The following is a 27,000-nucleotide window of genomic DNA, read 5'->3' as shown; positions in this document are numbered from 1 at the left end:
AGGAGGGGAGGGCCGGGCCGGGGGGAAAGGGGACAGTGCGAGTCATAGGATGTAGAAAGGGAGGAGAGTAGGGTCGACGAGGCAGAATCAGGGAGACAGAAGACTAAATAGTGATCAGAGACCTGGAGGGAGGTTGCAGTGAGATTAGTAGGAGAACAGCCTCTAGTGAAGATGAAGTCAAACACATTGCCTGCCTTGTGAATGGGGGGGGGACTGGGACAGGTCAATAGGCAAGGAGGGGAAAGTGGTTTTAAAGAAATGAATCAAAGATTGACGTCGGGAGGTTGAAGTCGCCAAGTACGAAGAGAGGTGAGCCATCGTCAGGAAATTAGCTTATCAAGGTGTTAAGTTCATTGAGGAACTCTCCAAAGACACCTGGTGGGCGATAGATGACAATGTTAAGCTTGAGTGGACAAGTGACAGTGACAGCATGGAATTCAACTGAGGAGACGGACAGGTGAAAGAGAGAGAAAAGAGAACATCTCCACTTAGGAGAAATGAGTAGCCCTGTGTCACCGCCGGCAACGACCAGATCATCTCCGACTATGAGAGAAAACATAGTCAGATGAAGAGAGAGCTGCTGGAGTAGCAGTGTTCCCCGGGGTGATCCATGTCCCTGTCAGGGCCAGAAAGTCAAGGGACTGAAGTGCAGCTTAGGCTGAGATGAACTCGGCGTTCTTGACTGCAGATCAGGAGTTCCAAACACTGCCAGAGACCCATAATGCCACATGGGTTGTGCTCGCAGGGTACACTACATTAGAAAGGTTGCAGCCAAGGGGAGCGTCTGTAGGGAGCCTACATGGACAGGTGCGAACAGGTATAGAAAACACACACACAGTTGGCAAAGCTTCAAAAGGGCAATATGAGAATGTGTAAATAACCAGGTAAGATACTCAAGGGAGAGAGTGATCTGAAGCCCTCCTCTGTCCTTCCTTGAGTAACTCGGCAGAACAGTCTTTGTTTCGGCGACGGTCTTAGTTTTGCGACAAAACCTCCACTGACAGCTGCCACTGAGAAACACACACTACCTCTACCACACACACAGACACACACAGACACACACAGACACACACAGACACACACAGACACACACAGACACACACACACACACACACACACACACACACACACACACACACACACACACACACACACACACACACACACACACACACACACACACAGAGAGAGAGAGATGAGATGGAGTGAGGGAGAGCGAGACCTTTAGTAGGAGGAAACAGTCTTTATGTTGACGTTTATAACCTTTAGAAGGAAGAAACAGTCTTTATGTTGACGTTTATAACCTTTAGAAGGAAGAAACAGTCTTTATGTTGACGTTTATAACCTTTAGAAACAGTCTTCATGTTGACCCCTATAACCTTTAGTAGGAGGAAACAGTCTTTAGGAGGAAACAGTCTTTATGTTGACGTTTATAACCTTTAGAAACAGTCTTTATGTTGACATTTATAACCTTTAGTAGGAGGAGACAGTCTTTATGTTGACGTTTATAACCTTTAGAAGGAGGAAACAGTCTTTAGGAGGAAACAGTCTTTATGTTGACATTTATAACCTTTAGAAACAGTCTTTATGTTGACGTTCATAACCTTTAGAAGGAGGAGACAGTCTTTATGTTGACGTTCATGACCTTTAGAAACAGTCTTTATGTTGACGTTTAACACTTGAAGGACCTCAAGTTACATGACATGAATTTCAATGAAATGGTTGATGAATTCCTTTTTCTCTCCTATCCAGACTACCTAGTACCCTTGCTGTCCTCTGTCTTCATTCTCCTCTGGATCCTGGCGTTGGTCTCGGTCTTCCTCTACTGCGTGCGTCGCCGTCGGAAACATGGCGGTCACCATGGCAACGGAGCCTTGTCGTCCGCGGCAACCGACGACAACACAACCAACAATGTGCGTGAGCAGCTCAACCAGATCAAGAACCCGATCAACGAGAAACACGCCGGAGGCGGCGGCCATCTTACAACATCGGTGGCCATCAAGGACTACGAGGATAAGAACTCGATCATCGCCAAGGTACGGACACACCACCCCCCGGAGGGGGAGGAGGACAACGATAAAGAGAGACATATGGGGAATAAAGGACGCTTTACGGTTCCAGCCAAACAACCCGCCTACACACTGGTGGAGCGGGAAGACTGGGGCCTCAATGGAGGCCTGGGGGCCAACGGGGCCAACGAAGGGGACGGCAGGACCCCGGTGCAGCCCAGCTCCAAACACTGGACTAATAAACAGGACAACAGAGCCCTGGAGACGGCACACAGCATCAACAGGATGGACTACATCGTATAGCAGGAAGTGACATTGGAGGCAGGAAATAAACGCTGTGTAAAGAATTCCCCTTCCTGGACTTTATGGTCATCCCGGCAACGTGGTCCTTCTGACACGTTCTGTGGACAGTGTTGCCGTGCAACCAAACCCTTTGATCATGCTGAAGAGGACCAGGGGGTGTTCTGGGATTTGTAGTTTTGTAGTTCCTAAACTGTTACGTCATTATTCTGTGACTACAAGGTTGGTTTGTTTTGGATATAATGAATGGTACGTCAGATGTGGTACCCTGTTCTCTATTTAGTGCACTGCTTTTGACCAGAGCCCTATGGGCCAAGTGTACGTTGTAGGGAGTAGGTTGCTGTTTTAGACGTTGCTCCTGATAATTTAATGCTAGCTGGCTACACTGGCAGAGCAGGTTGCTTTGGTTGGCAGGTTAAGAGGGTGTTGTGTTTTCACATTTCCACACGACACCTATTCCCTATATAACACACTACTTTTGAGCAGAGCCCTATGGGTCCCTGGTCTAAAGTAGTGCACTATGTAGGGAATAGGTGGCCATTTAAGACACGCATTGCATTAATGTATTTCTCTCTCTCTAGTAGGTATAAACTACTTTTGTTTGCCTTTTCAGTTTCATAGCAATGTCATGAAATTAAACCAAAAATAAATACAACTTTAGAATGATTTATTCTTTGGGCGGGTGGGGTCGATGTCAGCAGTTGCAATATGAAGAATTTGTGTCTGTTTAGAATGTGTAGATATGTACATTTCTTTTTTTTTATTTTTTATTAATCATTGTGTATATTTGATTTATTAACTTAAATAATAATCAAGAGATATCATTCCTTTTTATTTATATGTTCTGTCTCTAGATGTAAGGTTTTGACAGCTTAGTTTCTTTTTTTGATAGTGAACATGTTTTTCATTTACAAAATGGCCCCCAAAAAAATCTTATTTTTTTTTGTTGCCTGAAATATTTTTGTTTTTGTTTTATGATTCTACAGCGTCGATTGTTGCTTAGACTTTGCAGAGTGGAAGAAGAAATAAAAACAAAATACAAATAAATGGTTGCTTTTGGGTTGTAAAAACGATTCAGAGATTGAGTGTAGTGGCAGACATTTTCCTTGTGACTACTATTTGAACAAAATCCTTCAGCAGCATTTTAAGTCACTCATAATCACATACTCAGAAAATAAGTATATCTGCCAATCACGCATAAAGTCATAGCTAGACCCAGGACTTGTCCCACATGGCACCCTATTCCCTATGGGCCCTGGTCAAAAGTAGTGCACTATAAAGGGAATAGGGTGCCATTTGGGATGTAACCCAATCATACTTGAATGGTAGAGGGTCAACAGTCCCGGATTGGTCTGTCAACTTCCACCCAGATAATGTTGTCAAGTATATCTTGTCCCACATGGCACCCTATTCCCTATGGGCCCTGGTCAAAAGTAGTGCACTATAAAGTGAATAGGGTGCCATTTGGGAGAGAACAAACACCTCAAACGGACCATTACATTTTTATTTTTTTTAAGCTTCCTGTTTCCTTATTGGCTGCGGTCGACTCACATGAATATATTTTATGTCCGTTATATGCCCACACCATTAAAACACGGAAAAGCTGCTTAACATACTTAATCATTTTTTTAGGAAGGAAAAATGTCACTTATTTGTAATTAATTATACGTGATATTTCATAAATCTAGAAACAGTGGACAATGAGAAAAGATAATACTTGTGTTGACCCAGTTGGACAATGTTCAAGTAAGTTATTTACAAATATTTAGTCAATTTAGCTCAAGCATTGACCCTGCTTGGTTGTGTGCTGCCGGAAGCATTGACCCTGCTTGGTTGTGTGCTGCCGGAAGCATTGACCCTGCTTGGTTGTGTGCTGCCGGAAGCATTGACCCTGCTTGGTTGTGTGCTGCCGGAAGCATTGACCCTGCTTGGTTGTGTGCTGCCGGAAGCATTGACCCTGCTTGGTTGTGTGCTGCCGGAAGCATTGACCCTGCTTGGTTGTGTGCTGCCGGAAGCATTGACCCTGCTTGGTTGTGTGCTGCCGGAAGCATTGACCCTGCTTGGTTGTGTGCTGCCGGAAGCATTGACCCTGCTTGGTTGTGTGCTGCCGGAGGTTCTTTAGTTTCTGTTTTAACTACAAAGACGGACATGTTTTCTCTTTCTGAGATCATGGCAACATTCATTTCCTGTCCTTTTTCCACCCTTGTGTTATGAGAATGTATTATGTGTTGATGTTGCAATTCTGGCAATATTTTGAAAGTCAATATTTATTAAATATTTTTTATGAAAAGAGAAATTAAAAACTGTCACCGTTCTGGAGTCATGTTCTGAGTCATATGTGAATGAATGAAAGGATTGATCGTGAGGTTAGATAATCAATTTAAAAAAATGTATTGTCACATGCTTCATAAACAACAGGTTTAAGAGATTAATGTCATAGTATTCACATAACATCTGCACACACACTTCATACTGTATTTGTATTTAACTAGGCAAGTCAGTTAAGAACAAATTCTTATTTTCAATGACGGCCTAGGAACAGTGGGTTAACTGCCTTGTTCAGGGGCAGAACGACAGATTTGTACCTTGTCAGCTCGGGGATTTGAACTTGCAACCTTTCGGTTACAAGTCCACTAGGCTACCCTGCCAACCCTACACTCTAACCACTAGGCTACCTTGTTTTATACAGTACCCCAAAATCAGTCAGTTTATTGGACCATGGGGAAAAATAGCTGCTGTGTAAATACTGCAATGTGGTTTTTAGCCATCGAGGGTCCAGACAAGTTAGAGAGTATGACTGTGTCCAAAATGGGCACCCTATTCCCTAAGTAGTGCACTATACAGGGAATAGGGTGCCATTACCGAGGCACCCTATGGGTCTTTATTCTACTCCCAAGATGTTTAGCTAATAACCAGACAATTTGGGGAAGGTTCTTAGACAGACTACCTGTGGGAACAACTTAATAGTGAGCAACAAGGTGTCATTGTAAGCATCTGAGTTGACTAATGATTAATGTAGGCTGGAGCTAAACTCCTTTCAATCAGACCAACAGGCCTGAAGATTGACATTGTTCCAGAATTATCCTCCTAGGTCCAAATGATCCTGAACAGGGCTGGAGTGAATTCCATTTAATTTAGTCAATTCGGGAAGTGAACTGAACATTTTGTGAATTTGAATGGAATTGGTCCCAACATTGATCCCTGGGGTACTCCTGCTCTTTCAAAAGTTAACTAGGACCCAGATGATATATTCCAAACCTCATCACCTGATCTTCACTCTACCACACAGTGGGCTATGGATCTGAGACGGAGATGCCCAGAAGCCCACTAGATAGTGGTGTGTTGTGGAGGGGGACAGACTAACATCTTTAACAGAAAGGATTAGACCAAGGCCTTGCCAGATTATCAACACATCTTCAAATCCTAACTGCCACACTGAGTCATGGAGCTAAAACAGATCATTGTATGACTACTAGATGGTAGTGCAGCAGTTGAATCAGGTTTAGGATAGCCATTTGTAAGGATTAAAGCCAAAATAAAAGCCCAGCGCCCAGTTTTCCCAAAAGCATCTCAAGGCAAAGTTCCTCATTAGAACCTTCATAGGAGCATCACTAAATCTGATTGTCATAAGGTTCCGTGGCTTTGTCCACAGAGGGCATCTGAACACACAAAACACATTTGGATCATTTTCATTACATTTTGGGTGTTTTATTTAACTTTTGTACACCTGTGGTGTTCCCCAATAGAATCTTTCCCCCACGGGAACCACACCTGTTGGCATTCTCATAAACAATCGCAACATTGTTTCAATAATATATAGAACTTCTCTCTCAGCTCTGGTATATAAAGCTTTTTTGAGGCCTTGCTCACAATTCATTCTGTGGCAGCACAATGACCAAACGATATACTGTATGTGAGGCTCTTGATCATATCTTTGATCATGACACTGGTGAGAAGGAGAGTCCCTGTTAAACTTTGACACAAAGTAGTCTGTGATAAATAGCACAATATGTTTCATCTGGGTATTTGTTATAGTCGTGCTTTTTTTACTCAATAACTAGTTGTATGAGCTCAGGTCAATGAGGCCTTACAAGCCATAAATAGCCGTTTCAAACTTGTAATGTTCACAAGAACTTAAGTTGATAAAAAGATCTAACACAACATTCTGTGATAATATATGGATTTATAATCAGCTATAATGGGGCGGACATTTTGGACCGGAAACACAGAATTAATTAACATGAAACGAACACAACAGGAGGATTAAACACTTGTGATTTATTGTGTAGATCTGCTACAGTGGATCTTCCCTTAAAAGTTGCGTCGTACTGCTGCACAACTTGCGGGCTGACAGAATTCTATGGCACGTTATTTAAGTATCATCCATTATTGCCATTAAGGCTAGTTAGTGCTAGTTTGATGACCAGAGGACTTCCAACTTCTTTGAGAAGGTTTGTTTTTAATATTTTGAATAATGTCTGAGAATTTAAAGCCTTTTTTTGTAAGAACATAATATATGGGATAGATGAAATGTAGCTTAATCAATTTGATTCATATTATGGTGTTTCTATTCCAATAAAAACAGAAAACCAAACACTCTGGGTTTCCGTTAGGCGCGTTATGGCGCTGTACAACGTGACCGGTCAGGAGTAGGCTACTAAGTGACTGCGAGTGAAGTGCAAAAATAACATGATTAATAACATTTTCCACACCCTAACTGTAAAGTATGTTAACCAATACCCAAACGGAGATTCAGTGAAAATGAAAAGAGCTAAGCAAAACGGTGCTGAAATAGTTGACTCGGGTGCTTAAAATCTTATTTTAACAGTTGAATGACTTTGGGCGTTCCTGTAAGTAACAATGTGTTGCCTCATTAGCCTACTTTATTCCAATATTTCTGTCATTCAGTGATATTTATTCCTGTATTAATTTGTTGTGGCTCCATCCAGATGTGGTTAGAAAACAGAGCATTTGGTGAACTCTGTAAGAGTCTATTGTCCTGCTGATAGCCCATCAAGAGTGCATGGCTTCTTTTGTATTCTTAAAATAACTCCTGCACAGAGAAGAGAAAGGATCCTTGAATAATTAAACATGACGGTAAAATACTGTTAGACTTGGGGATTATGGTCGCAGACAGTGCTATTCGCAAACACTACTACTAATAATAATAATAGTTGGATAACAGATTGGCTCTCGGAACTCATTGAGAGGTGGATTCTAGCTTCAAAGAAGCAGAGCTGGGAAGGTTGTATATAAATATATCATTCTGTTGGTTGCAAGAATATTGTATAATAATTTAAATAGAAAAATTCTGAGTTTTGAATCCGGCGTCGTTTTGAGTGTCAATTCATAAACCATGTGCCATGGAATTGGTACATCGAAAATCTCTTCCCAACTATTTTGCAATTTATATGACACAGCTGTCAATTTTTTTTATCCTTAAATGAAACTGGTATATATTTTTATTTATCATAATTTTCTTTAACTCATTTTGGTCTTTAATGCAGGGCCGACAGACAAATTCCTTACTTTTTTCCCCTTCTACTTGTCTCTTCCATTTTTGAGGTAACGCTTCAATTAGTTGGTTGTAATTTTCGGTAGAGTAGACATTTCCATATATTTGTGTTAGCCGCATGTGTGACAACTCCACCAGTCCTATTTATGATATAATTTACAAAGATTATAAAAAATATATATTAAAAAAATTATTTTTTAATCAATTAGTATATTTTAGTTTAACAACAATATTTGTTGTATTATTTGTTCTGTTTTTTCAGGTGGATTAAACTGAAATTGCAACCAACTTTCTATGGCTTGTTTAAAAAAACGACAATATTTTGGAGGTGATTTAGTTTTCAAACAACCGAAAGTGTGTGGTTGTAATCTGAAAGGGAAAAAGTCCATTCCTGAACATGGGGTGAGACATTCTTACTAATTTGTTAGATAACCAGTTCAGATTTAAGTATAACTTTTGTATGACTGAAGCCTTTAGTGAGGCCCTAATGGTCTAATGCTTTCATATTTAATCATTTCTGCCCTCCGAATTCATATTGATTATATAAATAGGCCCATGTGCACCTTGATACTGGAGATGAAGGCGGGAAGACCCGCACCTTCATCAGGTGAACCGCAACATGTCGGCTAAAGCCATTTCATTCATGAAGGCATTTGAAGGTTTTTAATATTGTGATAGTGAAGAACAAAACAATCCTAACAAATGAAAATCTGATGGATTTATCAAGACTTGTCCCCATGCTATGTCATTCAGTGATGTTTATTCTCATAGTAATTATCAAGACCAGTCCCCATGCTATGTCATTCAGTGATGTTTATTCTCATAGTAATTATCAAGACCAGTCCCCATGCTATGTCATTCAGTGATGTTTATTCTCATAGTAATTATCAAGACCAGTCCCCATGCTATGTCATTCAGTGATGTTTATTCTCATAGTAATTATCAAGACCAGTCCCCATGCTATGTCATTCAGTGATGTTTATTTATCAAGACCAGTCCCCATGCTATGTCATTCAGTGATGTTTATTCTCATTGTATTTATCAAGACCAGTCCCCGTGCTATGCCATTCAGTGATGTTTATTTATCAAGACCAGTCCCCGTGCTATGTCATTCAGTGATGTTTATTTATCAAGACCAGTCCCCGTGCTATGTCATTCAGTGATGTTCATTTATCAAGACCAGTCCCCGTGCTATGTCATTCAGTGATGCTTATTTATCAAGACCAGTCCCCGTGCTATGTCATTCAGTGATGTTTATTCTCATAGTAATTATCAAGACTTGTCCCCATGCTATGTCATTCAGTGATGTTTATTCTCATAGTAATTATCAAGACCAGTCCCCATGCTATGTCATTCAGTGATGTTTATTCTCATAGTAATTATCAAGACCAGTCCCCGTGCTATGTCATTCAGTGATGTTTATTCTCATAGTATTTATCAAGACCAGTCCCCGTGCTATGTCATTCAGTGATGTTTATTTATCAAGACCAGTCCCCATGCTATGTCATTCAGTGATGTTTATTCTCATTGTATTTATCAAGACCAGTCCCCATGCTATGCCATTCAGTGATGTTTATTTATCAAGACCAGTCCCCGTGCTATGTCATTCAGTGATGTTTATTTATCAAGACCAGTCCCCGTGCTATGTCATTCAGTGATGTTCATTTATCAAGACCAGTCCCCGTGCTATGTCATTCAGTGATGCTTATTTATCAAGACCAGTCCCCGTGCTATGTCATTTAGTGATGTTTATTCTCATAGTAATTATCAAGACCAGTCCCCGTGCTATGTCATTCAGTGATGTTTATTTATCAAGACCAGTCCCCATGCTATGTCATTCAGTGATGTTTATTCTCATAGTATTTATCAAGACCAGTCCCCGTGCTATGTCATTCAGTGATGTTTATTTACCAAGACCAGTCCCCATGCTATGTCATTCAGTGATGCTTATTTATCAAGACCAGTCCCCGTGCTATGTCATTCAGTGATGTTTATTCTCATAGTAATTATCAAGACCAGTCCCCGTGCTATGTCATTCAGTAATGTTTATTTATCAAGACCAGTCCCCGTGCTATGTCATTCAGTGATGCTTATTTATCAAGACCAGTCCCCGTGCTATGTCATTCAGTAATGTTTATTTATCAAGACCAGTCCCCGTGCTATGTCATTCAGTGATGCTTATTTATCAAGACCAGTCCCCGTGCTATGTCATTCAGTGATGCTTATTTATCAAGACCAGTCCCCGTGCTATGTCATTTAGTGATGTTTATTCTCATAGTAATTATCAAGACCAGTCCCCGTGCTATGTCATTCAGTGATGTTTATTTATCAAGACCAGTCCCCATGCTATGTCATTCAGTGATGTTTATTCTCATAGTATTTATCAAGACCAGTCCCCGTGCTATGTCATTCAGTGATGTTTATTTACCAAGACCAGTCCCCATGCTATGTCATTCAGTGATGCTTATTTATCAAGACCAGTCCCCGTGCTATGTCATTCAGTGATGTTTATTCTCATAGTAATTATCAAGACCAGTCCCCGTGCTATGTCATTCAGTAATGTTTATTTATCAAGACCAGTCCCCGTGCTATGTCATTCAGTGATGCTTATTTATCAAGACCAGTCCCCGTGCTATGTCATTCAGTAATGTTTATTTATCAAGACCAGTCCCCGTGCTATGTCATTCAGTGATGCTTATTTATCAAGACCAGTCCCCGTGCTATGTCATTCAGTGATGCTTATTTATCAAGACCAGTCCCTGTGCTATGTCATTCAGTAATGTTTATTTATCAAGACCAGTCCCCGTGCTATGTCATTCAGTGATGCTTATTTATCAAGACCAGTCCCCGTGCTATGTCATTCAGTGATGTTTATTCTCATAGTAATTATCAAGACCAGTCACCGTGCTATGTCATTCAGTAATGTTTATTTATCAAGACCAGTCCCTGTGCTATGTCATTCAGTGATGCTTATTTATCAAGACCAGTCCCCGTGCTATGTCATTCAGTGATGCTTATTCTCATAGTATTTATCAAGACCAGTCCCCGTGCTATGTCATTCAGTGATGCTTATTCTCATAGTATTTATCAAGACCAGTCCCCGTGCTATGTCATTCAGTGATGTTTATTTATCAAGACCAGTCCCCATGCTATGTCATTCAGTGATGTTTATTTATCAAGACCAGTCCCCGTGCTATGTCATTCAGTGATGCTTATTCTCATAGTATTTATCAAGACCAGTCCCCGTGCTATGTCATTCAGTGATGTTTATTTATCAAGACCAGTCCCCGTGCTCTGTCATTCAGTGATGCTTATTCCCTATAGTAATTCGTCATGCATCCACCCAGAGGTTAGAGAACAGTGCATGTGGTGGGGCTATGCAAAAGAGATGGGAGAAGTGACATGTCTTGCAAACATCCATTAATAAATTTAAAGTCTCTAAACTCGGCAAGAGTCTATTGTCCTGCTGATAGTTGAAATAAACATCTGCATTTTGAAAGAGTATTTTGTATCATTATTTTATGAACAAAAGCATTCAGATGCTGATGAACAAATACTGTATATGCTTTATATGACATGTTGTGGTTGCATGATGTTTCTATTGGACTATCCTCTTGTAAAGGTATGAAGAGTCTATTGTCCTGCTAATAGCCCACGTTGTTTGCAAAATTCACAGCCTACAAAATGCCTCCAGCTGTCCATCACTACTGTAAATAAAAACACATCATCTACAGTGGTCCAAATCTATTATTGAATTTGATTTTTTTTTAAACGGACATCATTTTCAATGTTATGCTACCAAGTGGTTGCCATGGTGAATAATCCAATAATACATTGGTATGACATGGCTCTCGGAACTCAATAAGATTCTAAATTCTAAATGAAAATACTTGCAGATCAATATAATGTCCCTGTAGATCTAATTAGAGGATTCTAAATTAATATCTAAGGGGCATTTTTCGTTAGGGTAAATCTGCTCTCTGAAATTAAGTTACAAATATTCTCATGTTTTACATTTATATTTTTTAACATTTTATTTCACCTTTATTTAACCAGGTTGGCTAGTTGAGAACACCTGTATTTAACCAGGTAGGCTAGTTGAGAACACCTTTATTTAACCAGGTAGGCTAGTTGAGAACACCTTTATTTAACCAGGTAGGCTAGTTGAGAACACCTTTATTTAACCAGGTAGGCTAGTTGAGAACACCTTTATTTAACCAGGTAGGCTAGTTGAGAACACCTTTATTTAACCAGGTAGGCTAGTTGAGAACACCTTTATTTAACCAGGTAGGCTAGTTGAGAACACCTTTATTTAACCAGGTAGGCCAGTTGAGAACAAGTTCTCATTTGCAACTGAGACCTGGCCAAGATAAAGCAAAGCAGTTTGACACATACAACAACACAGAGTTACACATGGAGTAAACAAACATACAATCAATAATACAGTAGAATAATCCATATACAACATGTGCAGATGAGGTAGGATAAGAGAGGTAAGGCAATAAATAGGCCATGGTGGCGAAGTAATTACAATATAGCAATTAAAACACTGGAATGGTAGATGTACAGAAGACGAATGTGCAAGTAGAGATACTGGGGTGCAAAGGAGCAAGATAAATAAATAAATACCAGTATGGGGATGAGGTAGGTAGATAGATGGGCTGTTTACAGATGAGCTATGAACAGGTGCAGTGATCTGTGAGCTGCTCTGACAGCTGGTTCTTAAAGCTAGTGAGGTAGGTAAGAGTCTCCAGCTTCAGAGATTTTTGCAGTTCGTTCCAGTCATTGGCAGCAGAGAACTGGAAGGAAAGACGACCAAAGGAGGAATTGGCTTTGGGGATGACCAGTGAGATATACCTGCTGGAGCGCGTGCTATGGGTGGGTGACCAGTGAGTTGAGATAAGGCGGGGCTTTACCTAGCAGAGACTTATAGATAACCTGTAGCCAGTGGGTTTGGCAACGAGTATGAAGCGAGGGCCAACCAACGAGAGCATACAGGTCACAGTGTTGGGTAGTATATGGGGCTTTGGTGACAAAACGGATGGCACTGTGATAGACTACATCCAATTTGCAGAGTAGAGTGTTGGAGGCTATTTTATAGATGACATTGCCGAAGTCATGGATCGGTAGGATGGTCAGTTTTACGAGAGTATGTTTTGGAGCACGAGTGAAGGATGCTTTGTTATGAAATAGAAAGCCGATTCTAGATTTAATTTTGGATTGGAGATGCTTAATGTGAGTCTGGAAGGAAAGTTCAACCATACACCTAGATATTTTTAGTTGTACACATATTCTAAGTCAGAACCGGATGGGCGGGCAGGTGCGGGCAATGATTGGTTGAAGAACATGCATTTAGTTTTACTTGTATTTAAGAGCAGTTGGAGGCCACGGAAGGAGAGTTGTTTGGCATTGAAGCTCATTTGGAGGTTGGTTAACACAGTGTCCAAAGAGGGGCCAGAAGTATACAGAATGGTGTCGTCTGCGTAGAGGTGGATCAAAGAATCACCCGCAGCAAGAGCGACCTCATTGATGCATACAGAGAAGAGATTCGGCCAGAGAATTTAACCCTGTGGCACCCCCATAGAGACTGCCAGAGGTCCAGACAACAGGCCCTCCGATTTGACACACTAAACTCTATCAGAGAAGTAGTTGATGAACCAGGCGAGGCAGTCATTTGAGAAACCAAGGCTGTTGAGTCTGCCAACAAGAATGTTGTGATTGACAGAGTCGAAAGCCTTGGCCAGGTCGATGAATACGGCTGCACAGTAATGTATTTTATCGATGGTGGTTATGATATCGTTTAGGACCTTGAGCGTGGCTGAGGTGCACCCATGACCAGCTCTGAAACCAGATTGCATAGCAGAGAAGGTACGGTGGGATTCGAAATGGTTGGTAATCTGTTAACTTGGATTTCGAAGTCCTTAGGAAGGCAGGGTAGGATAGATATAGAATATATAGATGTTGTATATATATATATATATATAGAATATTAGATGGTTATAGGTCTGTAGCAGTTTTGGTCTAGAGTGTCTCCCCCTTTGAAGAGGATGACCGCGGTAGCTTTCTAATCTATGGGAATCTCAGACGATACGAAAGAGAGGTTGAACAGGCTAGTAATAGGGGTTGCAACAATTTTGGCAGATCATTTTTAGAAAGAAAGGGTCCAGATTGTCTAGCCCCGGTGATTTGTAGGGGTCCAGATTTGGCAGCTCTTTCAGAACATCAGCTATCTGGATTTGGGTGAAGGACAAGTGGGGGATGTTTGGGCGAGTTGCTGTGGGGAGCGCAGGGCTTTTGACCGGGTTAGGGGTAGCCAGGTGGAAAGCATGGCCAGCCGTAGAAAAATGCTTATTGAAATTCTCAATTATAGTGAATTTATCGGTGGTGACAGCTGCCTCAGTGCAGTGGGCAGCTGGGAGGAAGTGCTCTTATTCTCCATGGACTTTAGTGTCCCAGAACTTTTTTGAGTTAGTACTACAGGATGCAAATTTCTGCTTGAAAAGCTAGCCTTCACTTTTCCTAACTGCCTGTGTATATTGGTTCCTAACTTCCCTGGAAAGTTGCATATCACAGGGGCTGTTCGATGCTAATGCAGAACGCCACAGGATGTTATTGTGCTGGTCAAGGGCAGTCAGGTCTGGAGAGAACCAAGGGGCTATCTAAAGGGCTTTCATATAATTATAATGCAGGGTTAATAATAATAATAATTGTTGGATAACAGATCGGCTCTCAGAAGTCAACCTTTTAATGAGCTCCATCTTCAATATAATCATTAATTCAGAAGGATAAACTCATGGCTTTTAGGCCTGTAGTAGATTATAATAACCCATGCCTTCTGGGAACGCTAAGAAGTCCAAAAGTTATGAGTGGAGTTAGAATTTTGTCTGTCAGTAGTATTAAAAATCAACCAATGTTTTAAATGCTTTATTATCCAAATGTTTAAAGGGCGAAAAGAAACAAAATGGTTTGAGGCCCTGAGGCAGAGTGATGCGATGGAGATAAAATGAGTAGAAAATAAGGCTTGCAACACCCATCTGATTATTCATTATGATGAGGATTTATTTTGTTTACATTCTTCATTGTAACCACAAATAATGAAACACACACAACACGAGCAGATGAACTTAGTCTTTTAATAAATAAATGTTTTGACTATCAGAAAGAATGTTGGTACTTATTTATTTTGATCCAAAGTATTTATGTTAACAAATCTTTCATTCCGTTTCTTCTTCACATCAGCAAAGAAGGACCGTGTTTCAAAAACTCCCTTTCTATAGAGGGTCTATCACTCTTCCACACTGTGGTGAATAAAGACAGGTTGTTATTTAGAATTATTTATTTCTGGTTTTATAGGGAGAGAAACCAAAAGCCCACCGTACCTATTTTTTCGAAAATAGTCAGTCCACATGTCATGTGTAATTCCCCCATTGTGTTTACCTAAGTTCTCGTCACTTACAGTTGTAGTTGTTTTTGCCTGATGACCCTAGTGAGAGACTCTCAGACCCTCATTCATTTATGAAAAGATAGTCCATTATTTGCCACAGTTTAGACGACCGATAGATCAGCGTTCCCTCCCCCTTGTGGTAGTGTGGTGTAATGACAGAATGCCACCATCTACCACTAACGGCCACATAAGATCAAAACTTTTAAAGGAAGAACCACTGTGTGTATTTAGATGTTTTTATGATTATTTTTGTATTTTTTACCCCTTTTTCTCCCCAATTTTGTGGTATCTAATTGGTAGTTACAGTCTTGTCCCATCGCTGCAACTCCTGCATGGACTCGGGAGAGGCGAAGGTCGAGAGCCGTGCGTCCTCCGAAACACAACCCTGCCAAGCCGCACTGCTTCTTGACACAACGCCTGCTTAACCCGGAAGCCAGCCGCACCAATGTGTCGGAGGAAACACCGTACACCTGACAACCGTGTCAGTGTGCATTGCGCCTGGCCCGCCACAGGAGTCGCTAGAGCGCAATGGGACAAGAACATCCTCTGCCGGCCAAACCCTCACCTGAACCCGGACAGCCCTGGGCCAATTGTGAGTCACTATATACACAGGAGATCTCTGCTAAACATAACATCAAGATGTTTATCGGTCGCCGATAACTTCAGAACCAAGTTACAAATACAAAGTAACAAAATAAAAACATTTATTTTATTGTGACAATAAATAAAAGCACAAAAAGATGCATCAATTGAAAATGACGACATTTAAAGATAAATAGCCTCCATGGGCCTGTACATTTTAATCATGTGGAAATCAATTGAGTGCTATTTTGCCAAGCTACTGTCTAATTTATGCCTCAATACATTGGATGATGTGTATCAATATGAGCCCAATAAACCTGATTTAGTGCGTTATTGATGGGGAAGTATTTGAATAAGCCAACCTCAAAATGCAGCCACAGGTGATCATATGTCTCTAGGAGCTGATCTGTCGTCAGTATTGTGGAGTAATTCTAATGTTAATATCAGATTTGAATGGAGAAAGCTGATCTGAGAACAGCGGTGCCTGTCCATCGTTTTCAGTACCGCACTTAGCGAAACGGCCACGTCCTGCGTTTCGCATCTTCGGTCGCCGTAGGAACGACGCATCGTTAAAACACTATGTTCCATCGCTGTCGGGGAAACCAGGGCCTTTGGGGTAATTATCAGAAGGAGAGGAGGATGGTGTTGATCATCAGTTTAACACATTGGCCGGGTTTAGGCTTTACCCTGCAAACCCCCTTCAACGTCATTGAAGTCCCTTTCTATCTGATTTTCAACAAGTCATTAATTTTCACATTACTGTATATATTTGCCCATGAGTTGGAGGCAGGACAGGTCAAGGGATGCTGCTTGTTTTTCGGGAGGCTGTCTTAGTTACCATTACCATCCTAAGTGTACTATCCTACTGTCCTAGGATATGACCTTGTCTGACATGGCTGACAAGAAAATTTAAATAACTGTCATTTTGCAAAAATAATATGAATCCCCTTTTTCTAAAAGGCTTTACAATGGATTAACAGTGACTCAGTCAGTGTTGGTTCAGTTCCTCCCTCTAGATTCTCCCCAGCCTGTCTGTGTGTTTCCATAAAGACACAGAAACTATCTTCTCTCAGGGAGAGGGAACGTCTTTATTAAAACATAAATGGTAAATCAGCAGTGACACAAACAGAGACAGCATTATGACTAATGTCCTGGAACGTCTTGGAACGTGGGACAGAGACAGCATTATGACTAATGTACTGGAACGTCTTGGAACGTGGGACAGAGACAGCATTATGACTAATTTACTGGAACGTCAGACAGAGACAGCATTATGACTAATGTCCTGGAACGTCTTGGAACGTCGGACAGAGATAGCATTATGACTAATGTACTGGAACGTTGGACAGAGACAGCATTATGACTAATGTCCTGGAACGTCAGACATAGGCAGCATTATGACTAATGTACTGGAACGTTGGACAGAGACAGCATTATGACTAATGTACTGGAACGTGGGACAGAGACAGCATTATGACTAATGTACTGGAACGTTGGACAGAGACAGCATTATGACTAATGTACTGGAACGTGGGACAGAGACAGCATTATGACTAATGTACTGGAACGTTGGACAGAGACAGCATTATGACTAATGTACTGGAACGTCTTGGAACGTGGGACAGAGACAGCATTATGACTAATGTACTGGAACGTCGGACAGAGACAGCATTATGACTAATGTACTGGAACGTCAGACAGAGACAGCATTATGACTAATGTACTGGAACGTCGGACAGAGACAGCATTATGACTAATGTACTGGAACGTCTTGGAACGTGGGACAGAGACAGCATTATGACTAATGTACTGGAACATCGGACAGAGACAGCATTATGACTAATGTACTGGAACGTCAAGGGGGGGCCTGGGTTTGGTTCTGTAGTCTGTTGGGCTCCAGCAGAGCCAGAGGGGCCGAGAGGGAGGCAGGGTGAATGCCTGGGTGGGAGCCTAGATGTGGGCCTGGGTTTCGTTCTCTGTTGGATCCAAACAGAACCAAGGAGAGCCCCGGGCAAGGTGTCTTTCAGGGGGGGGGGGGGGGGGGGGGTAGCCAGAGGAGGGGCCTGGTCTGGTTAGTTGGCTTCTCTGAAAGGGTGGGGGCCTTGAGGGCCAGTGGAGACCTGGTTGCCAGGAGGGGAATGGGTTGGTTGATTTCTCTGTAAAGCCACACCAGAACCAGTGTAGAAGAGCCTGGGAAGGGGTGAGTGACTGTCAATTAGTGGGGCAGAGTCAGTGGGGGGCTGGGTAGGTTGGTTTCTTTGACGGGCCCTAGCCGAGGCAGGGTGGGGGCCTGGAGGGCCTGAATAGCTGTGGAGCCCCAGAGATCCAGGGGGAAGTGGGTTGACTGGCTTCCCCAGGAATCTATCTGGCCGTGGGGCTATGGAGAGGGAGTGGTCTCGCCCAACCCTGGCTCTCTGCCCTCTGCCCCCTGCCCTCTGCCCCCTGCCCTCTGCCCCCTGCCCTCTGCCCTCTGCCCCCTGCCCCCTGCCCTCTGCCCTCTGCCCCCTGCCCTCTGCCCTCTGCCCTCTGGCTACACCTCTATTATCCCAAAATATAAAACATAGTTAAAATACAGTTGAATTGTTGAATATATACCAATATATATTGAAATCATTTTTGAAATTGAGTAGTACAAAGGGCTTCTAAGAGATAAGCCTGGTACTTGTGATACTGTAGCCTGTGTGAATATAGTACATTCTAGTATTTACTGTACATGCAAAACCACAGAATGAGAGTTCCTGACAGACCAACCAACCTACACATGTCCTCTATGCCCTTGTATGGTTATTTTTTACCCTAGATTTTTGTTGTTATTGACAATATTGATTATTATTATGTTGATATTGTAAAGAGAGAAAGAGAGAAATAGAGCAGAGGATACTGGAAGGTTCAGATGCCTAGGGGTCAGTCGGAGGATAGTGGAAGGGGTCAGATGCCTAGGGTCAGTCACAGGATACTGGAAGGTTCAGATGCCTAGGAGTCAGTCAGAGGATACTGGAAGGTTCAGATGCCTAGGGTCAGTCACAGGATACTGGAAGGTTCAGATGCCTAGGAGTCAGTCAGAGGATACTGGAAGGTTCAGATGCCTAGGGTCAGTCACAGGATACTGGAAGGTTCAGATGCCTAGGGTCAGTCACAGGATACTGGAAGGTTCAGATGCCTAGGAGTCAGTCACAGGATACTGGAAGGTTCAGATGCCTAGGAGTCAGTCACAGGATACTGGAAGGTTCAGATGCCTAGGAGTCAGTCACAGGATACTGGAAGGTTCAGATGCCTAGGAGTCAGTCACAGGATACTGGAAGGTTCAGATGCCTAGGAGTCAGTCACAGGATACTGGAAGGTTCAGATGCCTAGGAGTCAGTCAGAGGATACTGGAAGGTTCAGATGCCTAGGAGTCAGTCAGAGGATACTGGAAGGGTTCAGATGCCTAGGGTCAGTCAGAGGATACTGGAAGGGTCCAGATGCCTAGGGTCAGTCGGAGGATACTGGAAGGTTCAGATGCCTAGGGTCAGTCAGAGGATAGTGGAAGGTTCAGATGCCTAGGGTCAGTCACAGGATACTGGAAGGTTCAGATGCCTAGGAGTCAGTCAGAGGATACTGGAAGGGTCCAGATGCCTAGGGTCAGTCAGAGGATAGTGGAAGGTTCAGATGCCTAGGGTCAGTCAGAGGACAGTGGAAGGTTCAGATGCCTAGGGTCAGTCAGAGGATAGTGGAAGGGGTCAGCTGCCTAGGGTCAGTCAGAGGATAGTGGAAGGTTCAGATGCCTAGGGTCAGTCAGAGGATAGTGGAAGGTTCAGATGCCCCGGGTCAGTCAGAGGATACTGGAAGGTTCAGATGCCTAGGAGTCAGTCAAAGGACAGTGGAAGGTTCAGATGCCTAGGAGTCAGTCAAAGGACAGTGGAAGGTTCAGATGCCTAGGAGTCAGTCAAAGGACAGTGGAAGGTTCAGATGCCTAGGAGTCAGTCAAAGGACAGTGGAAGGTTCAGATGCCTAGGAGTCAGTCAGAGGACAGTGGAAGGTTCAGATGCCTAGGAGTCAGTCAGAGGACAGTGGAAGGTTCAGATGCCTAGGAGTCAGTCAAAGGATAGTGGAAGGTTCAGATGCCTAGGAGTCAGTCAGAGGATAGTGGAAGGTTCAGATGCCTAGGGTCAGTCAGAGGACAGTGGAAGGTTCAGATGCCTAGGGGTCAGTCAGAGGATAGTGGAAGGGTTCAGATGGCTAGGAGTCAGTCAGAGATCAAGTCCCAAATGGAACTGTGGAAGAGACAGTGTATTGGGTAAACACACATCTGCCACAATCTCTAACCCTGGCATCAGGCATCTTTACTGTACCCTCAAGCTCTGCCCCTCCCCAGTCTGCTCCTCTCTCAGTCTCACCCTCTTCACTTCTTCAGCCGTCGTAATCTGGATGGTCTGGCCACAGACCTCTCTTCCTCTCCCACTTCCCTCTCTTCTCCTCTCCTACTCTTGTCTCCTCCATTATATTCCCTCTCTTCTCCTCTCTTCCCCCCCATAATCTTTCCCCTCTTCTCCTCTCTTCCTCTCCCTTCTCTTCTCTTCTCTTCTCCTCTCCTCCTCCTCCTCCCACCATTCTCCCTCCCCTCCTCTCCCTCCCCTATGACGCCGATGTGTGTGGAAGCAATAGACAGGGCTGATGAGACTACATCCTTGACAGATCGGCCTCTCAGACCTGCGGCGGGGCTGTTTTGGTTTGTCTGCTCTGTGGCTGGGAGAGGGGAGAGAGGGGCTGTGGACTGGGTCCGCTCTGGGGCTGGTGCTGGGAGAGGGGAGAGAGGGGCTGTGGACTGGGTTCGCTCTGGGGCTGGGAGAGGGGAGAGAGGGGCTGTGGACTGGGTCCGCTCTGGGGCTGGTGCTGGGAGAGGGGAGAGAGGGGCTGTGGACTGGGTCCGCTCTGGGGCTGGTGCTGGGAGAGGGGAGAGAGGGGCTGTGGACTGGTCCTTCTCTGGGGCTGGGGAAGAGGCTGGAATATAGAGCATTGGGGCAGGGAACAAGGCTGGGGCAGGGAACAAGGCTGGGGCAGGGAACAAGGCTGGGGCAGGGAACAAGGCTGCAGCTGGGGCAGGGAACAAGGCTGGGGCAGGGGCTGGGAAAGCCTCGGACTCCGTCTTGGCACTGGATTTGACCACAGGTGGACGAGGAGACGACAGAGGAGGAGGAGGAAGGAGAGGGTTGGAGGATTCAGCTGAGTGTGTTGGTGTTATGAGGTCATTGGAGGAACAAGCTACTAGAAGTGGCCCAAGGCACACCCTCTTGGCCCTGGGAGGGTCTTCCCCTGGGACCCTGCTGGGTTTGTCTTCCCCACCCTGACTCTGGGACTGACTCAGTACTGTGTCTCTGGGGTCAGTGTTCCCTGGGAGCCCAACACTCTCTCTTTCCTTTCCCTCTGTGCGTTCCACCCCTCCCACAGCCCCAGCCTGTACTGTGGGGTCAGTGGATGTTGTGGGATGGCCGTGGGGCAGCACTGCGTCTGTGGTAAGCCTGGGCTGGCATGTCGGTGGCTGGGGCTCCGGAACCTGCTCTCCTGGGACTCTGTTCTGCTCAGAGTGCAGTTTCTTCCCCAGGACTGATCCGCAGGGCAGAGGTTGGGTTTCTGGTCGGGGCCTGGCGTTCGCGTGTCTGGCTCTGAAACAGGGAACAGACAGAGAGGATGATCGTGTATCTTATTATCCCAAACGTTGTGGCTCTGGAACATTTTCCCATGAGGTCATCGTAACTTACATCTTCTGGAGGGAACTTCTCTTTGTTATTGTGGAGGAGTTCAGTTCATCTCTGGTTTCTGCTGCTGGCCTGGAAAAATACTGGGACTCTGTACTCTGACTCTGGAGAGAGACAGAGGGAGGGAGAGAGACAGAGGGAGGGAGAGAGACAGAGAGAGGGAGAGAGACAGAGAGAGGGAGAGAGACAGAGAGAGGGAGAGAGACAGAGAGAGGGAGAGAGACAGAGAGAGGGAGAGAGACAGAGGGAGGGAGAGAGACAGAGGGAGGGAGAGAGACAGAGAGGGGGAGAGAGACAGAGGGAGGGAGAGAGACAGAGAGGGAGAGAGACAGAGAGGGGGAGAGAGACAGAGAGGGAGAGAGACAGAGGGAGGGAGAGAGACAGAGGGAGGGAGAGAGACAGAGAGGGGGAGAGAGGGGGAGAGAGACAGAGAGAGGGAGAGAGACAGAGAGAGGGAGAGAGACAGAGAGAGGGAGAGAGACAGAGAGAGGGAGAGAGACAGAGAGAGGGAGAGAGACAGAGGGAGGAAGAGAGAATTAGTGGGAGAGAAAGAGAGAAGACAAACAGGGAATCAGTGTCAACAGAAAATATTATGTGTGGCTTCCTATGGAAGGCTTGGCTCTATAACAAACTGCTGTCATCGTCACAGACACTGTGTAAAGAGCATTTTACAGCCATTAGTGGCAAGGAGGCAGACACACACAAACAGAGAACCCATGTAAAGAGCATTTTACAGCCATTAGAGTTCAGGAGATAAAGATTGGAGCTTATTGGAGGAGAGGACTGCTTTTAAGAAATATACTGAAAGGGGGGAACTACTTGAAATAGTTTGATTACAAGTATCTAACCACATAATACCAGGAGCCAACTTCTGTGGATTGATGAGTCAACATGTTACATCCTTCATTTAGATTCTTAGTGATTCACTGTGGTAAATCTGATTGATATTCTCTAACAGTGACATAGCACATTAAATATGGGTGTTATTACCTCTAACAGTGACATAGCATATTAAATATGTTATTAACCCTCTAACAGTGACATAGCACATTAAATATGGGTGTTATTACCTCTAACAGTGACATAGCATATTAAATATGTTATTAACCTTCTGACATAGCACATTAAATATGTTATTAACCTTCTGACATAGCATATTAAATATCTTATTAACCCTCTAACAGTGACATAGCATATTCAATATGTTATTAACCCTCTAACAGTGACATAGCACATTAAATATGTTATTAACCCTCTAACAGTGACACTTGGTAACTTCCCAGCTGGCACCAAGGTTTAATCCCTCTCTTTCCTACAGCTCTCCACCAGAGAGAACGAGACTTCAACGATTAAAGCCTCGTGAATATAATCACCAAGCCAACAAGGAGAGAGAGTGTGTGTGTGAGTATGTGTGTGTGTGTGTGTGTGTGTGTGTGTGTGTGCCATATTATGTTTTCATCCTCACTGGGGCACACCGTAGCAAACATTTTTGTTTACGGAAAACTAAAATGCCTTCTGTTTGGTGTCTGGTATGGTCTGCAGTACTGAGGGCATAGAGAGACATGGATGGAAAGGCAGAAACTCAGGAGGTAATTAACTATCCATCCCACACAGAACTTTGAAGTTCAATCTAGCTGCTGGCAGAACGGAGAGAGAGAGGTAAAGAGGTCAAATATGATAGGATCTCACCAACGTGTGCCTTCAACAGCCACCTAATGAAGACCAATCAGAGCCCACCTTCCATGGCTGAGCAGGAACAGAACAGGGGCTTATGATGAGGGGAGGAGGAGGGAGGGTGAAGGAGAGAGGAGGAGGGTGGGTGAAGGAGAGAGGAGGAGGGAGGGTGAAGGAGAGAGGAGGAGGGAGGGTGAAGGAGAGAGGAGGAGGGAGGGTGAAGGAGAGAGGAGGAGGGTGGGTGAAGGAGAGAGGAGGAGGGTGGGTGAAGGAGAGAGGAGGAGGGAGGGTGAAGGAGAGAGGAGGAGGGAGGGTGAAGGAGAGAGGAGGAGGGTGGGTGAAGGAGAGAGGAGGAGGGAGGGTGAAGGAGAGAGGAGGAGGGAGGGTGAAGGAGAGAGGAGGAGGGAGGGTGAAGGAGAGAGGAGGAGGGAGGGTGAAGGAGAGAGGAGGAGGGAGGGTGAAGGAGAGAGGAGGAGGGAGGGTGAAGGAGAGAGGAGGAGGGAGAGTACAGTAGAGAGGAGGGAGGGAGAGTACAGTAGAGAGGAGGGAGGGAAGGTAGGGGGAGAGGAGGGAGGGAAGGTGAGGGGAGAGGAGGGAGGGTGAAGGAGAGAGGAGGAGGGAAGGTAGGGGGGAGAGAGGAGGGAGGGTGAAGGAGAGAGGAGGAGGGAGGGTGTAGGAGAGAGGAAGAGGGAGGGTGAAGGAGAGAGGAGGAGGGTGGGTGAAGAGAGAGGAGGGATGGAGGGTGAGCAGGGGAAATTGAGTGAAATTTGGGTTGATGTCAGGGGTATCTTGAGATGAAAGGGGAAGGAGGGCAGGGTGGGGGTAATTGACCAGAACTTGGATCGAGAGCCCATCAATTGAACCCAAACTGATTGCATGAAGTGAGTCCCAGATCTATACTGAACCCAAAAATATATGCAGGTTTCATGAGCTGAAATAAAACATCCCAGAAATGTTCCATACCCACTAAAATGCTTATTTCTCTTAAATTATGTGCACACATTTGTTTACATCCCTGTTAGTGAGCCTTTCTCCTTTGCCAAGATAATCCATCCACCTGACAGTTGTGGCATATCAAGAAACTGATTAAACAGCATGATCATTACACAGGTGCACCTTGTGCTGGGGACAATAAAAGGCAACTCTAAAATGTACAGTTTTGTCACACAACACAATGCCACAGATGTCTCAAGTATAGAAGGAGCGTGCAATTGGCATGCTAACTGCAGGAATGTCCACCAGAGCTGGTGCCAGATAATTGAATGTTCATTTCTCTAGCATAAGCCGCCTCAAACGGATTTGAATTAGGCAGTATGTCCAACCGGCCTCACAGCCACAGATCATGTGTAACCACGCCAGCCCAGGACCTTCACCTGCTGGATCATCTGAGACCAGCCACCTGGACAGATGATGAAACTGAGGAGTATTTCTGTCTGTAATAAAGCCCTTTTGTGCAATGAAAAACTCATTCTGATTGGCTGGGTCTGGCTCTCAAGTGGGTGGGCCTATTCCCAGTCATGTGAAATCCATAAAATAGGACTTTCCTCATCCTCATTGTCCAGTACATTTGGTTCTATATTTGTCCAGTACATTTGTTTCTGTTTGTCCAGTACATTTGTTTCTGTTTGTCCAGTACATTTGTTTCTGTTTGTCCAGTACATTTGTTTCTGTATTTGTCCAGTACATTAGTCCAGTACATTTGTTTCTGTTTGTCCAGTACATTTGTTTCTGTTTGTCCAGTACATTTGTTTCTGTTTGTCCAGTACATTTGTTTCTGTTTGTCCAGTACATTAGTTTCTGTTTGTCCAATACATTAGTTTCTGTTTGTCCAGTACATTTGTTTCTGTTTGTCCAGTACATTTGTTTCTGTTTGTCCAGTACATTTGTTTCTGTTTGTCCAGTACATTTGTTTCTGTTTGTCCAGTACATTAGTTTCTGTTTGTCCAGTACATTTGGTTCCATGTTGGTCCAGTACATTTGTTTCTGTTTGTCCAGTACATTTGGTTCCATGTTGGTCCAGTACATTTGTGCTGTCTTACCAACTTCACGCGTGACAACGACAACATGACAGATCTGAGACTCAGGCTGGCTTGAACAGGAAGTGACGAGGGATCTCACTGGGTCCAAGTAATGTATTTATACAGACACATTTCAGTATGACATCCTAGATAAAAACTCACATCACATCAGAATGAATAAGTAAGACAATAGTATGATCAGGAATGGAGACTAGAATAGACTCAGGGTTATCAGGAATAGAGACCAGAATAGACTCAGGGTAATCACTCTGAATGGAGACTAGAATAGACTCAGGGTAATCACTCTGAATGGAAACTAGAATAGACTCAGGGTAATCACTCTCAATGGAGACTAGAATAGACTCAATGTTATCAGGAATGGAGACTAGAATAGACTCAGGGTAATCACTCTGAATGGAGACCAGAATAGACTCAGGGTTATCGCTCTGAATGGAGACTAGAATAGACTCAGGGTAATCACTCTGAATGGAGACTAGAATAGACTCAGGGTAATCACTCTGAATGGAGACCAGAATAGACTCAGGGTTATCGCTCTGAATGGAGGCGAGAATAGACTCAGGGTTATCACTCTGAATGGAGGCAAGAATAGACTCAGGGTTATCACTCTGAATGGAGACTAGAATAGACTCAGGGTTATCACTCTGAATGGAGACTAGAATAGACTCAGGGTAATCACTCTGAATGTAGACTAGACTCAGGGTTATCACTCTGAATGGAGACTAGAATAGGCTCAGGGTTATCACTCGGAATGGAGACTAGAATAGGCTCAGGGTTATCACTGTGAATGGAGACTAGAATAGACTCAGGGTTAGGGATATAACTCTGAATGGAGACTAGAATAGACTTAGGGTTATCACTGAATGGAGACTAGAATAGACTCAGGGTTATCCCTCTGAATGGAGACTAGAATATACTCAGGGTTAGGGTTATCACTCTGAACAGCCAACCCATGACTAACTCACTGCTGTGTTTAGTATTGTACAGTCCTGAAATAAGAAACCATCCCTAAAAGAGAGCGGAGTTTCAGGCCCGAAGCTTGCTCACTTTTGGTTCCCATGGAAGCATGCCTGGCCTGCTAAAAAAAAATAGAATATAAACTCAAGGAACCCAGGAGAAATACTGCTGAGCTGTTATGATGTAACGTAGAATCTCATTATTACTGAAGGATTAGGACATCATATATGATGTACCAATGACAGCACACAAGAGAGATGAGGCGTTAGTGGAGGACAAAGAGACTGGAGGTGGTCCAAGTCTGGACTGACTCTTGTTGTGTGGAGAAATGGAGAAGGAGAGAAAAAGGGAGAGAGAGAAGGGAGTCTGTCAGAGGGACAGGGAGAAAGAGAGAGAAGGGAGTCTGTGTGTCAGAGGGACAGGGAGAAAGAGAGAGAAGGGAGTCTGTGTGTCAGAGGGACAGGGAGAAAGAGAGAGAGGGCATCTGTCAGAGGGACAGGGATAAAGAGAGAGAAGGGAGTCTGTGTGTAAGAGAGAGAAGGGAGTCTGTCAGAGGGACAGGGAGAAAGATGGAGAAGGGAGTCTGTGTAAGAGGGACAGGGAGAAAGAGAGAGAAGGGAGTCTGTCAGAGGGACAGGGAGAAAGAGAGAGAAGGGAGTCTGTCAGAGGGACAGGGATAAAGAGAGAGAAGGGAGTCTGTCAGAGGGACAGGGAGAAAGAGAGAGAAGGGAGTCTGTCAGAGGGACAG

General features: G+C 44.0%; 2 protein-coding genes across 3 annotated transcripts in view; one reads left to right on the top strand and one right to left on the bottom strand.

Moving 5' to 3' along the window:
• The window catches only part of jag1b (jagged canonical Notch ligand 1b), a gene marked incomplete in the record, with an annotated part of 96,280 nt that extends 91,652 nt beyond the window's left edge, over positions 1–4,628 (top strand). Inside the window, 1 exon segment of the mRNA XM_031799031.1 lies at positions 1,753–4,628. Within this exon segment, the coding sequence (XP_031654891.1) occupies positions 1,753–2,312 (560 nt within the window).
• Positions 4,629–17,884: 13,256 nt separating this feature from the next.
• Positions 17,885–27,000, bottom strand: part of slx4ip (SLX4 interacting protein) — a 178,064-nt gene continuing 168,948 nt past the window's right edge. For both annotated transcript variants that reach the window (XM_031799385.1, XM_031799386.1), the window contains 2 exons: positions 21,589–21,689; positions 17,885–21,492 (listed from right to left, as the gene is read on the bottom strand). In XM_031799385.1, coding sequence (XP_031655245.1) covers positions 20,232–21,492; positions 21,589–21,689 — 1,362 coding nt within the window. In that variant the 3' untranslated portion in view covers positions 17,885–20,231. The remainder of the gene's footprint in view (positions 21,493–21,588; positions 21,690–27,000) is intronic.

The sequence above is a fragment of the Oncorhynchus kisutch genome, linkage group LG20, assembly GCF_002021735.2.
Source record: "Oncorhynchus kisutch isolate 150728-3 linkage group LG20, Okis_V2, whole genome shotgun sequence".
Classification (NCBI taxonomy): domain Eukaryota; kingdom Metazoa; phylum Chordata; class Actinopteri; order Salmoniformes; family Salmonidae; genus Oncorhynchus; species Oncorhynchus kisutch.
The sequence above is the reverse complement of the archived record's forward strand: the minus strand, read 5'-3'. Positions and strand labels throughout refer to the sequence as shown.